Source organism: Lipotes vexillifer, unplaced genomic scaffold (genome assembly GCF_000442215.2).
Source record: "Lipotes vexillifer unplaced genomic scaffold, Lipotes_vexillifer_v1.1 scaffold217, whole genome shotgun sequence".
Taxonomy (NCBI): domain Eukaryota; kingdom Metazoa; phylum Chordata; class Mammalia; order Artiodactyla; family Lipotidae; genus Lipotes; species Lipotes vexillifer.
In genome coordinates, this window is record NW_006788200.1 from 938,474 (window position 1) to 955,914 (window position 17,441).

Genomic DNA, 17,441 nt, shown 5'->3' on the forward strand with positions numbered 1-17,441 from the left:
CCGGAGCCTGTGCTCCGCAACGGCAGAGGCCACAACAGTGAGAGGCCCGCGTATCGCAAAAAAAAAAAAAAAAAAAAAAAAAAAAAAGTACCCCCAGGAGACCGAGGCCACCCCATGCCCTGACCTCAATACTCCAGTTTCTCTGCTTCCCTGTCTCACTAAGAGGAACTTTCCTCCCTCTTTCTGCACACAGACAGCAGGACTGCCACTCAGTAATTTGGGATGGTTTATTTCACACTTCTCATGTCAAAATCAGGTTTCCAAGAAGCCAAGAGCACAGTTACTGGTCTCTGGGCCCACCCACCTCGCCCCAGGCCTAGGACACAGGGATGTCGTGTCATCCTTCCCTCCCGTGAGGGGGAACGGTCCCTCCCACCACAGAGCAGATAGGGAAGGCACTCTGGGCCACAGAAGGTACTGGAACCCCAGGTGTTCATACTTTCCCACTTGGCTCAGGGGCTCCAGCAGCAGGCCCCTACTTCCTCACAGCAGGGAAAGCCACAGCGGTCTGGACACCGCAGGATGGAGGCAATCTATTTTCCACAGTGAATGAGACCCCACCTTTGGAAAGAGGAATATAGGCAGCAAAGGTGACTATGCCCCCCTCCTACCCCAGAATGGATGCCGGTGCTGGGAAGGGGCAGAGAAATACATGGGCACCAACATGGGCCAGCAGAGGCTCGGGGCAGCACTGCCGTACTTCTCTGTTGCTTGCACCATTCACCCCAGAAGGCCCCTCAGAGAGTGGCCAGCACCTATGATCTGAAATAGGCTCTTATTCCTTCCTCCCCTGGTCTGTCCCTCTGATGTGGCTTCCAAGATAAGGGTCAAGAACCACCTAGAAGCCATGTGTTCCGAGGAGGAGAATATCTAATTTGCCCCAATACCACCCAGGGCAACTGATGTTACAGCCTAGATGCCCCTTGCCCTGTCCTCCACCACCTCTTCCCAGCCATGGTTCCTCACGTGAGCCCTGAGGATGCAGATGGGTCTAGCAAAGAACACCTCTATCACGAGGGCATGTTGACCTCGGGAGGCATCCTTTCCCCTGGCAGATGTGTCTCCCTCCTGCCTGCATAGCTCCATATCTAGTTGTCTGGCAAAGCTTGTGCCTTGGGGGCCATGACTGGGGATTCTGAGACCCAACCTAGCAGCACAGAGGCAGGAAGACTGGAGAGGCTGCAGGGGACACATAGAGACCAGCCAGTTCTCAAGCCCTTTGCTCTGTCATCCTGCAGTGGCTTCCTTCTGGTAGCTGGACTGGAGCCACAGAAACGTTCGTGCTAGTTACTGCCCCAAATATGTACCTCCACCTAGCCCATCTTAGGGCTCAAAACTCAGAGGGCTCCACCCTCTCTGTCATCTCAAGGGGTACTGGGGGCTGAGGTTGGGTCTGAGGCCCAAACTTGCCAATGACCAGAGTCTGCAACTCACCCGTGGGCTGCTGGCATCAACAAGATGATGGACACAAAGCATCCAGTGCCCTCCCTGCCATCCAAAGCTTTTGACAAATATCTGGCCCTGTGCTCCAAGCCTCCATCAGTTCTCCTGCATCGTTGGCATTGTGGTCAGTCTCCTTCTTGCCACCTTCTCTGTTCCTACTCTGCTCAGTCCCTTTTCATGTGCTCCCTTGGATCACCAATGCCTCCCCATCAGTCTCCCTGCTCTGACCCATTCCAGTCCAGATCCCAGGCAGACCTTTCTAAAGTGATCACCCATAGCATGGTATGATGCCCATGAGGGGGGCAGGGCAAACCCACCTCCCAAGGGGAGGGGGTGGAGCTGCAGCTTTGCAGGTTGGCGCTTGCTTAAGACCCCTCCATACCACCAGGCACTGAGAGCTGCACAGATGTACCTTGCTCAGCTCCTACTTCTCCTTTGGAACAGCTCAACAAGGAGGTTACTGGTCATTTTTACAGGACAGGGAGACACCACTCTGTGACAGGCCCACTGGGCTGCCTCCCACATTCCCTCCCACCAGCTCTTGCCTCAGGGACAGAGTAGGCACTCCCTGGATAGCCTGATTCTTGGGGAAGTGTCAAGATTACAGGGGTTACAACGGAAGTGACAGATGGTGCTGGGGATAAAGCGGAGATGGGGGTGGGGGGGAGTGATGGGCTGGGAGGAGTGCCAGGCTCGAGGCTGCCATGCTGCACGCTTCTTCCCTCTCCCCCTCAGATCTCCACTTTCCCTGTGCCCTCAATCCTCCCTCGCTATAGAGTTTGAACTCTGCCCCATGAGATTCTGACAGGAAAAACACAGGAGATGGCCCCTGGGTCAGACAAAGAGTAAGGCCCAGAGTCTGGGACCAATTAAGGCGGAGGGGCAGAGCAAGAATGGACAGGAGTCTGGCTGCCCAAGGAGGGCAAGAGGCAACAGACTCCCCAGAGGGCTGTCCCAGACACGCACATCCTAGGAGATTTCGACCGTAACCCCATGGCTGATCTAGGATTGAGCAAGGCCCAGCCGAAATGTAAAGGTTGCTGAGCCTGCAGTCTTTATATCAGGCCACATGGAGAATAGGAGCCCAGCACACACTGACCTCAAAGTACCATTTCATATGCTCATCTAAGCTCCAGGTTGGGACAGTTCCCAGGCCCTCCTGGGCTGGTCTGACCACCGAGCTAGCCTGAGGGGCAGCGTCATGACCACTGCTTAACACCCAGTTCAACCCTGCAGCAAGTGAGACACCTAAACATATCTCCAAACATGCCATAGATTGCAATTATCTTCCACAAACTCTTTGAAGAATATCAGTATGGTTATTGCCACTTTATAGCAAGATAAAGGAAGAAATGATTTTCCCAGGATGACGAGGCAGGAGAGGAGAATGGAGTCCAAACTTCTAAATTCAGGCCAAACCCAACCCAAGGTCTCCACCCAAATTCAACCGTGTCCATGTCCTCCCAGGAGGCTGACAGCTCAGAGTGTGAATGGTGTGGAAGGTGTCCATCCAGCCAGCTTAACCTGGCACAGTAACCAAGGCCCCTGAGCTCAGGCTGTACATCCTTATTTGAGTCAATCCTCTCTCTGTGCCTCGGCCCACCATGGCAATAATACCTGAAATCCTTGCAGATATGGTTTAAGAGCAAACACAGGAATCTGAGGGGAAGAGCCTTTCCAGCCCAATGCCTGGCACTGCAGCTAGGCCTCTCAGCTCAGCCTCTGAGGATAATCTCTGGACACGTGTAGTGATGGGAGCCCCTAGGGAGGGTACCGTGTAATGGAGCAAGCTCATTCTCTGCTGCCTTCTTACACACAGGGCCAGTCTTCACATCCACATGGGCACTAAGTGACATGTATTATTTATTGTGTCTTTACCATGTGCCAGACACTGCTCTAAGCACCTCGCCTGGATACTCTCATTAAATCTTTCCAATAACCCTATGAGGGAGGTAGTATTTTTATTCCATTATACAGATGAGAACACTGAGGGGTTAAACAACTTGCCCAGGGTCACAAGGCCAACAAGCAGTAATCTAGGATTCACATCAGGCAGTCTGATTCTAGTTACTCTACATACTGCTCCCACCTGCAAGACCAACTGTTAGAGTAACCTCTGGCCACAGACAGACAAGACCCAGACATAACTTTCTGGTCAGCTGGGCACAGAAAATGCACACAGGCACGCGGGCAGAGATGTACAAACACACACAGCTCTCTTGGCCTCCAGCTAACCAGCAGGTCTGTTGGGATTCATGCACAGCCCTCCTGGGGTACATAAATTCCCATTTACAGTGCAGGGGTAGGGTGAATCTCTGATTTGCCCAACCTCTGAATCTGCTCCTCCTGTATTTAAACTTACTGAACTGACTCGCAGGCCCCTCTCCAATGGGAATAAAACACCCAAGTCTAAAAATTATGAAACCAAGAGTTCCTGCTTTAATTACGCATATTTCCAAAGTACACCAACATTTTTAGATTAAAGAGAAAATTTACATATATAAGTTCAGATGACAATATTTATAGCATCAATTACATAAGTCCAGAATCCCTTATTTAGCCCCGGAACCAATTCCTTATCAGTCACATATTTAGCATTTACCCCCTACCCCCAACATCCCTGGGCCCTCCCTCCTCCTTACCACCAACCAGGGCCTCACATGCTGGCAAGAGGACACAGCTTCCGTCACTGTCACAGCCCAACCTCCCAGACACACCCAAATCCAGCCTTAGACATCAGGGGACATGCAGACACAATCCCCAAAAGGCCCCTCTCCCCCGCGTGAATTATGAAAGCCTTTGGGAAGTTGGCTATTGGCTGGCTCAGGCCCAGAGAGACCTGTACAGGGACCACCAGAGACGTTAGCCCTGCAGAAGGCATACCTGGACTGGTGCCCAAACATCCACTGGGCTGAATCTGGAATCCCTCCAGTTCCTGGGGAATGGCTGCTTCAGACCCGACCACTGAGGCCAGAGCTGCCTGGAATCGCACCCAGGATCCGGGAGCTTGGGTGGGGAGGTGGGGGGTGGAGCGGGAAGGAGAAGGAGGCCGTGGTCTTCAGGACCCAGGTCTGCAACTGCCCTGGGCTCATTTGAGGGACTCCCTAGGATCCCTAGGGCTTCATCCTCACCGGATGCACCCATCCAACAGCACCTGCGCGGCTAGGAATCTTCCCCAGCCGTGCAGAAACACTAGGGAGAAGTGGGTCCGGAGTATCCTGGATCCTCCCCTCTGGCCCCCCGGGGCCCCAGTCTGTCCTCAGACCTGGCCAGGACCAGGCGGGTATTTATCTGCTCCTCTCCGCGAAAGAGGTCTGCTCTTCTTCGCCCAAGGAGGGCGACCCCGCCAGCCTCCCGGCAAGGCGCCCCCGCCCGACGCCCTGGGACCCGGGACTAGCGCTGCGAAGAGCCCGCTCCGGTGTGCCCCGTCGCGCCCGGCGTCGAGGCCCGGCCGCGCGGCGCTGACAGTCCGGCTCGCGACCCCAGCCAGCTGCAGGGCGGCCCCCTCCCCGCGTCCAGAGCCTCCCGCGCGCGCGGCGGCCCAAGAGGGCCCTCACCGAGAAGCGTTCCAGGTCAGTGGCCGCCATGGCGAGCTCCGCACCGGGCGGGCGAGCCGGGGCGAGCACCCGGGCCGCGATGGGGACAAGCCGGCTGCAGGACGCGCTTCGCCCGGGCGGCTGAGGCTGAATGGATCCAATATGGCCACTTCCTGGAAACTCCCCTTGGCGGCGGCGGCGGCGGCGGCGGCGGCGGCGGCGGCGGGAGAAGCCGCGGAGCCGCCCCCGCCCCCGCCCGCGGGACAGGCCTCTCCGCCCGGCCCGGCCACGAGCGCAGCCCGAGCCCCTCAGCTAGTATGACCGGGGGTCTCCGCTGCGAGGCGGGAGGTGCCGGCTGCGGGGGCTGCTGGGACTTGTAGTCCCCGAGTTGGGGGACGGGGAGGGCAGTGCCCGAGGGGCCGGGGCCGGTGCCTGCCGGCCTGCCGCGTGTCCCTGGGAGGCTGGGGCCAAGCCCAGGAGGGAGTGTCCCGCTCCCGCGCGCTAGAAAGTCCGCTCCGTGCGGAGGAGATTGGAGTGCTGCGTGCGCCCTAGGGGTCTCCCCCACCAAGCCGCCTCCACCCGGTTGGAGCTTGTAAATGCACTGGGATCACCCGCCAGAGTGTCGACGGACTGCATGCGGCCGGTCGGGGCCAGAAGAGGCTGCCTCAGCCTCGGGTCACCGTACCCCGGGCCCCACCTGATGCTCTGGTCCGAGCCAGGGCGGCACCCAGGGCGGGACCCGCGCGTCCGGCCGGGAGACCTTCCTGGGCCAGGGACCAGCCTTTGGCTTCTTGCGCAACAAATGCTTAGGATGCGAAGTTCAGGCTCGGGATTCATGCAATAGAAGCCGAGCTCGACAGTCAAGACATCAGATTGCAAGTGACCGTCACCATGCCTGCCCCCAAGGGTTTGGAGCGATGTCTTAATGGAGTCTGGGCACTGTGCATAGAAGACTACGGCTCCCAATGCATGCACATTCTCTCTGCTAATCTCACTACTCAAAATGCGCACAAAACTTAGGAAACGAATACCTCTGCCCAAGCCAAAGGCCTCAGGGGGCTCTAGTCCTTTTCACTGACTATATCAAATCCAGCCCCAAATCCAATGAAACCCTCTTTTTCTTTCCCTTCCCTCTGCCTTTCTCTCTGAAACAACCCAGCCTATCCCTCTGACTCAGGAAATTGTCCTGGCTGAAGGTGCCCATAGACCATATCTGGACTTGGCACACCTAGCTTTTCACCCTGCAGTGGCTTTCCCCTCCCTCCTCTCCAGGGCAAACACTCACTAAGGTGAACTGACATCGCACTGGTCCTTTCTGACTCAGTGTGTTCACTTTGTTCCTCCCTATCGTGGTGTTTCACACGTTGTACTGTAGTTATCAACAAGAAATGGGCGAAGCTGTGGTTAACGGAGCTGAGCCTATGGCAGACCGCCTGGGTTAGAACCCTGCCTCCATCCCTTGCTAGCTTTTTAACCTTAGGTAATTTACTTACCTGTGCCTCCCTTTCCTCATCCCCAAATTGAGAATAATGATAGTACCTCTGCCACAGGATTAAACACAATAAAATAAGCAAAAGGCTTTCAACTATACTTGAAATAAAATGCTTAATAAAATCTCCCTCTCTAGACTACAAAGGCCCCAATGTCAGAACCCAGAGAGAGGGAGAGAGAGTGTATGTGGGTGGTCAATCAATGTGGAGTTGATTGTCCTAGACCAGATCTGCTGTTTCCTTTTTCTTTCCCGTAACTGGCAAGAAATCTGTCCCAACTACCATTTTCTGCATCACAACTCTCTGGGACCTGCCCTAAATTATCTTTAAAATGGTCTTTTCCCCCCTAGTTGGACATATTTCAAAATGATCTACTTCTAGCAGCCCCAGCTGCTGGCTGTGAGAAGGAAAAGCCCAGATTACAGCAGACTTCCTTCTCTTTGGTTATGTTCACTCTACTAGGAAAACTGACATCTACTCCTGAAACCCCGAATCCCTTTTTCTTTCTTCCTCTTCTCCGTCTCCATCTCCTTCCTGTTCTTCTCCTCTCCTCCTCTCTGCCCCCATCTGCTCCACTGCTGCCGCTGGTCAGAATTACTGAAGTAGGGAGAGTTACCTGTGGGGACACAAAGGTGAATACGGCAATCATTTCTCACAGGAGGCAAAGTGTTATTTCTCAGGGCAGCATTTCCTAGTGTTCCTTATACACCTAGGAGGACTTCACAGCTGTTACACACACACACACAGTGGTCCCAGAGTTAGATAACTGTATTATGGAAGACTTAGTTCCATACAAGAAAAGGTTTCTGTAGAAGTCCTCAGAGCTTTTGTTAAGGTAACATGCGTCGTCACTGTCTGAGAGGTAAAGGGAATATGCAGCCTTTCTCAAACTTAGTTGACCGCTCCCCTGCCCGCACCCCCACATACACACCTAGCATCACACTGAAAATGAACTGGACAGGCCTCACTGTTGCTTGTCTTTTACTTTGGTTTATAGTTTCTTTTGTCATGCAAAAGTTCAAAATGTTGATGTTGTAAAGTTTACCTCTTATTTCCTTTATGGTTTTCACCATAAAATCTCCTTTAAAAAAATCCTTCCCTGTCTCAGACTCATAAAGATATTCTCTTTGTATCTTCTTATAAAACTTTAAAAAATGTTTTTCACATTTAGGCCCATCAGTGATTTGTTTATGTGCATGCCAAACCAATTGTTTCATCATCACTGATATGCAATGCAAATAGTATCAGAGGCTAAATTTCTATGTGTGTGTGTGTAGGCCTGTGGCTCAGTTAGGATAAGATTTAGTTGCTTCTATAAGATAGAAGCTTCTTTCTTTCGCACATTATCCAGATAGGCAGTCTCGGTGATGTGACATTGTGTCCACACCTCCTATGTTGCTTTGCTTTGAAAAGCCCTGACCTCATGGTCCCAAGTGGTGAAATCAGCATTCCAGACAGCGGGACGGAATGAAGGTAATAAAGAGAAAATGAGCAAACACTCTCAGATGGTTCCAGAAACTGCCACATGGCACGTCTGCTTATATCCTATTGGCCACAGCTGAGAAATGGGGTCTTTATTTTGGCCACCATGTGAAAAGCTAAAAATTCCGTAAAATGTTAAAAGAGTAGACATTGGGAGATAGCAGCAATCTCTGCTATAGTCTGTTTTTGAACGATTTATTCTGTTCGATAAGATGCCTGAAATTTTTTTTCTAATGCTTTAATTTTTTAATTTATTTACTAGAAAATTAAAATATTAAAAAGTGACAAGCAAGGAAATAATCAGCTATATACACCTTTCAGAATCAACCACAGAAATGACCATTACCTTACATCATTCCAGAAAGCTCTCTATGCATATTTACAGACAGGAGAAAGTATCATAGAGATATTTTGTTAGAATTGGACAATAATACAGGTGCCATTTTAATTAAAAGTATTAAATTTAATTTTACTTGAATTTAAAAGTTGAAGTGAAACTGAAGGAATAGTTGAACTTCAAGTAATGCTTCTTGACCACAAGAGATATTACTTCCTAAAAGATACCTCTGAGGGTAAACAAAAATTGTGAAAAACATGAAGAAGTTGGAGTCAATTTTTTAAAATTATGCATTTTAATTGCATGTTTGGGTGTCTGTGTGTGCATTAGGTCTCATGATTCTTTCCATCTTTCCACCTCCCTTGACCCTGCCTCCTCACTTTTGTTACTTATTATTGTTGCATTGTCCAAATTTATGATAATCATATTCTGGGGGAGTTCCCTGGTGGTTCAGCAGTTAAGACTCCGCACTCTCAATGCAGGGGGCCCAGGTTCCATCCCTGGTCAGGGGCCTAGATCCCGCATGCTGCAACTAAAGGTCCCGCATGCAGCAATGAGTTCAGCAGTGACTCCGCACTCTCAATGCAGGGGGCCCAGGCTCCATCCCTGGTCAGGGGCCTAGATCCCGCATGCTGCAACTAAAGGTCCCGCATGCAGCAATGAAGGTCCTGCACACTGCAACTAAGACTCGGCTCAGCCAAATAAATAAATAAACATTAAGAGAAAATAATCAGGGACTTCCCTGGTGGCACGGTGGTTGAGAATGCGTCTGCCAGTTCAGGGGACACGGGTCCAACCCCTGGTCCGGGAGGATCCCACGTGCCGCGGAGCAAATAATCCCATGTGCCACAACTACAGAGCCTGTGTTCTAGAGCCGGTGCCACAACTACTGAAGCCCGCATGCCTAGAGCCCGTGCTCCACAACAAGAGAAGCCACTGCAATGAGAACTGAGCCTGCACTCTAGAGCCCACGAGCCACAACTACGGAGGCCCGCACACCTAGAGACCTGCTCCACAGCTTCTCTGCAGTGAGGAACCCACGCACCACAGCGAGGAAGGGCCCCCGCTCACCACAACTAGAGAGGGCCCATGCGCAGCAAGGAAGACTCAACACAGCCAAAAATAAATAAAATAAATTAAAACAGAAAAGAAAAAGAAAATAATCATATTCTGTTCTAGTTTCTTGGTATACATTCCAGGGTTAATAAATTCGATGATCATCTCTGGTCCTTCTATCAAGGATTCTCCATTTGCAAGGTCTTTATTTCAATTCTTCTCTTAATGGGCTGAATTTCATTGTTAAGCTGTTTTCTCAAGAAGCGTTTTGGATGTTTAAGCACGTCTGTCTGTTGCGTTTACACTGGAACCATGTCTTGGCTGGATAAAATATACTTGGGTCTCACCTTCTTTCCCATAGAATGTGGTAGGTTTTGCTCCTTTTTCTTCTGGGAAGAAGTCTGAGGCCAGCCTAAATTTTCCCCATTGTGGGTGGCCTTTTTTTCCTACTTGTATGTCTAAAGAAGTCGCTCTTCATCTTTTTTTTTTTTTTTTTTCAGTTCAATAACTTAACTAAAACATAGCTTAGTAATAAGCATTCTGAACAAAGCTTTTCTGGAACATAATGTCTTTCAACCTGCAGTTTTAGTTTTGCTTCCTCTGCATTAAACATCTTTTTTAGCTCTATTTTTGGTTTCTCTTCTTCAGGGATATATCAATTAATCCTTATATTGGATCATCTTTGTCTGTATTCCATCTCTATTAATTCTATTTCTTAAACTCTTTACCTTGTTTAGCTGCCCCAATTCAGTAATTTGAGCTTCATTGGGGTCAGTTCTCTTTCTTGTTAGTTCTTATTTATTTATTTGTTCTATAATGATGTTGTTTTGTCCTCAGTTTGTTTCCTTTCCATCCATTCTCTTGTTTTATCATCCCATCTTTGAGCCTCCAATTTAATAAATTCGTGTTCTTATTAAGTTGCTTTATATATGAAGCAGTTGTAAGAAATTTCCTTTTGTGGGGGAGGGGAGGAGCCCTTGTCTTTTGCCCACTGTTTTCCCTCTATTTATCACTTATAATTTGCTGCCATGTGTTTGCATCCATTTCTTTTCATCTTGGTTTGCTGGATCTGTCCAGAACTCCTTTAGGCTGCTATAACATGATGGCTGCAGAGGGGTGCTTACTGACCATCTACCCAGGTTTGAGACCAGTCTGTTTCTCCCTCTGACCTAAGCTGGGGATTTAGAGCTTGTACACTTTTTGGTAGTCTGAATGGGAGGAGGGGAAAGAGAAGCCCTCATCCAAAGCAGGGTGCAGTCTTTGCTGGAACAGCTGTGCATGCTCCTGTCCTGAGGTTCTGATTAATATCCAGCACAAGGCTCATGTCACCTGATTGGGAATGGAGAGGGGGACACCATACACCTTTTCCAAGGAAGGAGGATAACTCAGGCTTTGGATCAATTTCTCAAGTTGGAGTGTTATTCTGGAGACTTTATTTCCATTGGCTGAGTCAGCTCCATGGATCATGCTCTCAGCTTCCCTCATTTCTCCCCAGCACACTTTGTAATACTGCTCATTCAGAAAAGGAAGAATATAAGCGCATGACTCATATCTGTTTCTTTTCAGATTCAGGAGCACTGGGGAGGATGTTCAAGGTTTTGTCAATCTCTGAGCGTTGAGGACAGGGTAGAGCAGAGATGTGCTGTGCCACTCCTTGCCACTCCAAAATCTTCTGTATTTTTCTTTGGATGCCAAACTTGAGGTTTGCTGTATGGGTGCTGAGAGTAAATTTCCCCTGTGATTTTTATCTACTTTATTTTATTTTGTCAGGAAGTGAGAAAGAGAAATCCTGTAGGGAGGATTTCATTCACTGTCTGCATCTAGAAGTGCCCCTACACATTTTTAAAGCAGCATTGGCCATCTCTGGCTTTCACATCTGACTTGTTATCAAGGTCTGTGAAATGATCCAAAGCAAGAGCATCCAAGGAGCCTCCTGGGTCTTAGGCACTGAGTTCACAAGTCCCAAGTTGTCCCAATCAGGCAGGCAAACTCTCCCATTTTGCAAAACAGGACTCTTAAAAGCCAGATTTAGGAATTATAGTCAAATGGCAGTACTGCCAGGCTGAGGCCAAACCAGGAGTCCTGGCCTGATGGAAAAGCTCTCCCAGAAAGAAGGAACCATGTTCCAATTTCTTCTAGGAAACCGGTCAGAGTTTGCACCAAGGCTGGATGCAGGAGCTGTGTGGCACAGGGAGAACAACCAGCAGAAAGCAGCCCTTCCCTGGCCTCATGGGTTTCCGGCTGTCCTCTGCCTCGAGTTCCACAGTGGAGACTGCATGCTGCAGATGGGACAGGAAGCAGGTCAAAACTTAGGTCTCCCGGCCTTCCACCAGAGCATGTGGCATGGATGTCTCATACACAAAGTACTAGGAATGCCTTGGATAGCCCTGGAGATGGGAATCTCTGCCTTTTAAAACAGAAGAGCCTCCGTGGCACATGAGTCCCTGGGTCCCCTGAGAGAGCCCCAAGACCATGGCTCCCAGGAACACATCCTGGGAGGTTTTGTAGAGCTTGAAGCTTATAGAATTTGTAAGGCTTTCTTTGAGAAAAAGAATACACAATTATAAATACAAGATTGGGTATGGAAGTAATTATTTATTTAGAATGAGAAAAGAACAGGACTTGTAAGGTACCCATGCAAGTGAGAGGCCTGGAATCTTAAGCTTCATGTGTTTCAGGAGGTTCAGGGTGTCCTTAGTAAATGGGCCACAGAGACACCCATGGGTTCCTAGTCCCTGAGTCTACAGGGACTTCTGAAGCAACCCCCACGGCCCAGAGCTGCCCAATGCAGAGGAAACCCCACTCCAAACCTGGCCTGGAGGGCCCAAAGAAAGGGGTTGATACCAACTTTACAAGTGACTCCACGTGACTTGTCAGAAGATCCTGCCCATGGCTCTGCCCCCAGCCCACCCCCTCCCCCCAATAGGCACAGGTCGCCCTACGGTGGTAGGATTTCAGCTCCTCCAAGGTGGTTGTGATCAAAAAGAATTCTCTGGGGAAAAAATGTGTGGACTGTCCAGTAACTAGAGAGCTACAATCTATACAAATGGAAGACTTAAGATGCTCACAGATGGAGAGGACAGGTGATGTGCAGCTGGTGGCCAGACCATTTCAGCATGTTCTCCATCCCGCAGCCATGAACAGGTTGGATACAAGCAGGTGAGAGGCAGCTCCACATGGTGACAAGCTAGGCAGAGATGAGGAAGTTAAAATGTTTTGCTGTTTTGGAAAAATATGACTTTCAAAGACCATGTGGGAAGTGGAGAGAGAAAGAATGCTTCACTCTGGCCAAGGTGCCAAAGGAAGCCTTCAGGAAAGGAGACAGTTAACCCAGGAGAAGCAAATGGCAGGGCATGCCTTAAAGTGGGACAGGTCTGCAGAGTAATAGTTTTCAAACTGGGCCCAGAGGGACCATGAGGAAAGTGGGGAAGAGAAGGGCTCTAGCCCCTCCCCTAAATGGCTCCATTCTATCTGGTTTATATTTTGGGTTTTCGGTTCAACAAAGGATCCTTCTGCAGCTAAAAATAAGTCTGAAAACCACATCTCTGGGGGGAATTTATTCAGAAAGACAAAATGGGTCTAGGAAAGCCTTCTGGTGGTGGGATCCAAGGAAACAGCTGAGTATGAGTTAAGAGAGCTGAGAAGCAGAGTTTTACCTGGAGCCAAGGGATTGGCCAGGGAGATTGGAAAAGTGAATCCAAAGGAGCTGAGAGAAATTACTATAACTTGAATTAGGAGTAGAAATAAGAGTAAATTAGCAACAAAGGAAACACACACAGAAGGATGGGGCCAGCTGACTGAGGAATGAAAATAGAGGGACAAAAGGGCTTGATGAATGCATAGAACCTAATCCAGATGAACCGATGACCAAGAGGCCAAGGCCCCATAACTCAGCTGTTTGGTTCCGACTGCTGTTTTACTAGGTATTCATACCCTGCTTGCAGGGTGGGGCAGGTTGGGGTGGGGGGAGGGGTCAAGACAGAAGATTTTAAGAAAGCAGGCAAAGGTTTAAGGGGATACTCCTCCAATCCATTCCATTGCTCTTATCTTTTGTCAGGAAGAAAATCTTTCCCAGATGGCCCCCTAAAAACTCCCCCTGCGGTCTCACTGACCCCAGAAATGAGTCACATAGCCACACAGAGGTTTTGGGATTGTCAAAGGTTGGCTCACACTAATGTAATATGTGTTGGCTGTATTGTTGAGAATTTAAATCTGCTGTAGAAGGCAAGAAAAACAACAACAACAAAAAAAACCATGCAAAATTCGTAAGATCTGTTAAGTACGGATAGTAAGTTGGTAACTTGTGAGACATGCTAGACATAGAATAAATGAAACGTGGATGTTGAACATAGATAAGAAGGATACAAGAACACAAGAGTGTTATTTGTAGATAGAAAGGGATAGAAAAAGCAAGTTATAAGGTAAGGATCATGTTAATTCCAGGTTGACAGCTGTCATCCCCAAATCAGCCCCCTTGGTGATGCCCATTATGATCCCATTCTGGCTCCCCGTGTGCTCTTCCCCGGCTGCCCAGAGGGTCATCCACGTGCCATGGTTGTAGCCAGGGGTACTTGCCTGTGTTTCTCTGGTAGAGCATGTGTTGGCTCCAGGCACCTTTGTTCAATCTCAACTCTGGTTCTCATAACCACACTGTCAGTGGGGAAGGATGCTGGGGGAGAGAGAGAGAGAAGATGTGAACACTGTGGAACACAAGATTCAGACAGTGTGCTCCTTCCACTCCGCATACACCGTACCCTAAGTGAATTCACCTACCCCACTTCTTTCCCCTTGTTTATTACTGCAAGCTTTAAATTGCTTCCTTAAGCTGGGTAATTTGACCATCTTAAATTGGTCTATGAGCCCTTCTGTTCATGACCTGTGGACAGCTTGCCCAATAGAGCACTTGGAACCTATACGGAGTCAAGATAATTTCCCACATGACAAACAATAATGATTCATCCCCTAGTGCTGGGTGCATTGCTATCTAAACAAAATTGTAGTCCTGTTAGAAAGAAGGGGAGAATGGCTAAAGTCAGTTGTCTGAAGTCACAAGAGTTCACTTAGTCTGTTCTTCTGACTCCAGGTCAGATACACTGAGCTCATTTGAGGTAGAGTCCATTTTTCTGATAAATTGCAGATACGGGGCCTTTATAATTTACTGTCATCTATTAAATCCTCTTGGAGGGAAGGAGTGGTTCACCTCTCAGGGTCCTGCTGGTCCAGGCTATTACGATTTTATAAGTTCCTAGACTGGCTAAATACTGAGGTCACTTCATCATTCACACAACAAAGATTCCCTGAGCACTTCCTGTGTGCCATGGGCATGAGGATAATCAGGCACAATTACTGCTTCCCAGAGTTCAGAGTTCAATAGGAAAGCAAACATAAAAAGTGTTTGTGAAAATAATATACAGCCGAACTTGTCCACCCCTTTAAGAATCTGCCCTCAGCAAAGCAAAACGTGTTGAGAGTCCAATAAAAGGCACAAGCACCAGCATCATGAAGCCCAAAGCCTGTGCCACCTCGTGCCAGCAACGTGCTCCAGTTTCTCACTGCCAACCTCCGCCTTGTTCCCATTTATATTTATCTCACTCACCTGGCTTGCCCATTGTGACGTGTGCGTTAGCTTTCTGTTGTCCTCCAGGACCCTGTGTCCTGGCTAATGCCATTGTTCCTGCTCTCCTTGGCTTGGCAATCCTACTGAAGGCCTGCTAGTGGACACCTGATGGCTCCGTCTGGCTCCTGCCCTCCCAGCATGCTCTCTGCCTGGGCAGATACTGCACCCTCAACCCAGGCTTCCTAGTGGGACTCTCGGTACTCCATGCCAGGGATCCAGAGGAGGATGCGAGGACGGAGAGGGAAGGAGAAGTTTTCCGGGGATGATATTCAGACACACAAATTTACTCTGGTCACGGCAGCTACTAACACAAAGAATGAGCCCACCCTAGACAAGCACACTCTCTAGGAATGAAGCTAGGGCCTTGGGGAGCTACACTAGCTCTTCCAGGCCTCCACTGAGAGGATGACAGCAAAAAACCCATCTGCTTTCTCGGCATGCTCCTGCACTTCTTGGAATTGTACAAGAGGAAAAAAGTATCGCAAGCCTTGCTGCCTGACAGCACTAGCTTCTGAGGGTTCCATGCTCAGCAGACCTCCCAGAGTTGCTTAGAAATCCTGTACTTGTACCTAGTCACCACCCTGGCCCACTCCCCATGGCAGCCACGCCAAATAGCAATCACTCTTCCCCACTCCATCCCCCTTCACACTCAGCTGACACTGTGACCTTTTCTTTACAAAGCAAATCCATTTATTCCATCAACAAACATTAACTAAAGGTATACAGTGTGCTAGAGCCATGGGGACTAATCAGGTGTGGTTCCTTCCCTCTCAGGACAGTGGAGTAAGAGAAACACAGGGGCAGACGACAGGCTACACCGCAAGGGAGGCTGCTGGCCAGTTCCAAGGCCCTACCGCAGCCCCAGCCTCCAGCACTCACCCAGCCCAACACACGTGTCTGCCAATCATGCCTGGACCACCTTCCCTCTGGGATCCAAGAAAGAAAGGCCCCAACTCTTTCGTGGGGCATTCCCTTTTACAGTGTCAGCTATTCCTTCCTTTTCTCACATCTTAAATCTCTCCTCCCTCCCTTCTCCTACCCTCTTTTCCGGCCAACACCCAGAAGTCTCATCTAAAAAAGCCTGTCTTGGGGCTTCCCTGGTGGCACAGTGGTTAAGAATCTGCCTGCCAATGCAGGGGACATGGGTTCGAGCCCTGGTCCGGGAAGATCCCACATGCCATGGAGCAACTAAGCCCCAAGTGCCACAACTACTGAGCCTGCACTCTAGAGCCCATGAGCCACAACTACTGAAGCCTGCGTGCCTAGAACCTGTGCTCCGCAACAAGAGAGGCCACCACAGTGAGAAGCCTGCACACCACAATGAAGAACAGCCCCGCTCACCGCAACTAGAGAAAGCTCACGTGCAGCAATGAAGACCCAATGCGGCCATATATAAAAACAAATAAATAAATTTATAAAAAAATAAAATAAAAAAGCCTGTCTTGACCCCCCTCCCGTCTCGTGCCCCCTGCTTACTCTCTCCTTCCCTTTCCTGACCAACATCTTGAAGGAACAGTCTACTTTTCAACTCACTCATGTGTCTTTTGTCTCCTGTCAGTCTGTTTTTTGTCTCCACATCTCCAAGGAAACTGTTCTTGTAGAGGCCACCACTGACCTCTTAATGGCCAAACCCAGTGGCTTCTTTTCTATTCTGATCTTACTCTTCCCCTACTGCGCTGGGCTCCTGTTACTTTCTCTGTGATATTGTATATTCTCATGGAGAAAAAAAGCCAAATATATCAGAAGTACATAAAAAGGAAAGAGGGGGGGGCCCCTGTCCCAGCCTCCCACTCCACTCCCTGGGTTGATGCATGGCTTTCCAAACATTTGCCCAGGTATAAACAAAAGTAGAATTCATGCACATTTAGAGTTTGGATTTTAAAAAAGACAAACAACAAAAAAGCCCATGAGAAACTGTTATGTCTCATTCTACAAGCTCCATCCCAGCACTGATTTCCCACAGTGGGCCTGGCTCTAGCCCCCCAAACTTGTGAGAAGTTTTCTTTTCACCCCTTGGCACTTCACAAGAGCCAAGCTCCTGGGTATCTCCACTGCATCTGGACTTTGAATCCATCAGGCCTGTGGCTTGAGTCTCTGGGTTTATGTTCTGTTTCTGGTCCATGGAAAAGTTTATCTTGTTTCAGTGCAGCTCCAACTTCTGAATTTTCTCCTCCTGCACCTTATCTATCATTGCATTGGGCTTCAAAGCACAAACTCTCAGTGCAAGTTCTTGCTTAATGGATGATCCTACTGAAGCACAAGTTAGATCCTGTCACTGCTATGCTCATCGACCTACAATGGCTCCCACCTCCCTCAGAGTAAAAGCCTAAGTCCTTATCATGGCCTGCAAGGTTGTATGTGATATAAGCCCCCCACTATTTTTCTGGCCTCTTCTCTTGCTCTCTGTGCACCAATCACACTAGACTCCTCATCATCCCTAGAGCACGCCTAGCCCATCCCTTTCCCTCCTTGGTATGCTC

At 49.3% G+C, this 17,441-nt stretch overlaps 2 protein-coding genes across 3 annotated transcripts in view; one reads left to right on the forward strand and one right to left on the reverse strand.

Moving 5' to 3' along the window:
- Positions 1–5,286, reverse strand: part of SEPTIN8 (septin 8) — a 27,129-nt gene extending 21,843 nt beyond the window's left edge. Inside the window, exon 1 of one of the 2 annotated variants that reach the window (XM_007461341.1) lies at positions 5,001–5,286. In XM_007461341.1, the coding sequence (XP_007461403.1) occupies positions 5,001–5,030 (30 nt within the window). In that variant the 5' untranslated portion in view covers positions 5,031–5,286. The remainder of the gene's footprint in view (positions 1–5,000) is intronic. The other variant, XM_007461342.1, reaches the window with a different exon arrangement.
- SOWAHA (sosondowah ankyrin repeat domain family member A) overlaps positions 5,142–17,441 on the forward strand; it is a 29,585-nt gene continuing 17,285 nt past the window's right edge. The window contains exon 1 of the mRNA XM_007461499.1: positions 5,142–5,294. Coding sequence (XP_007461561.1) covers positions 5,142–5,294 — 153 coding nt within the window. The remainder of the gene's footprint in view (positions 5,295–17,441) is intronic.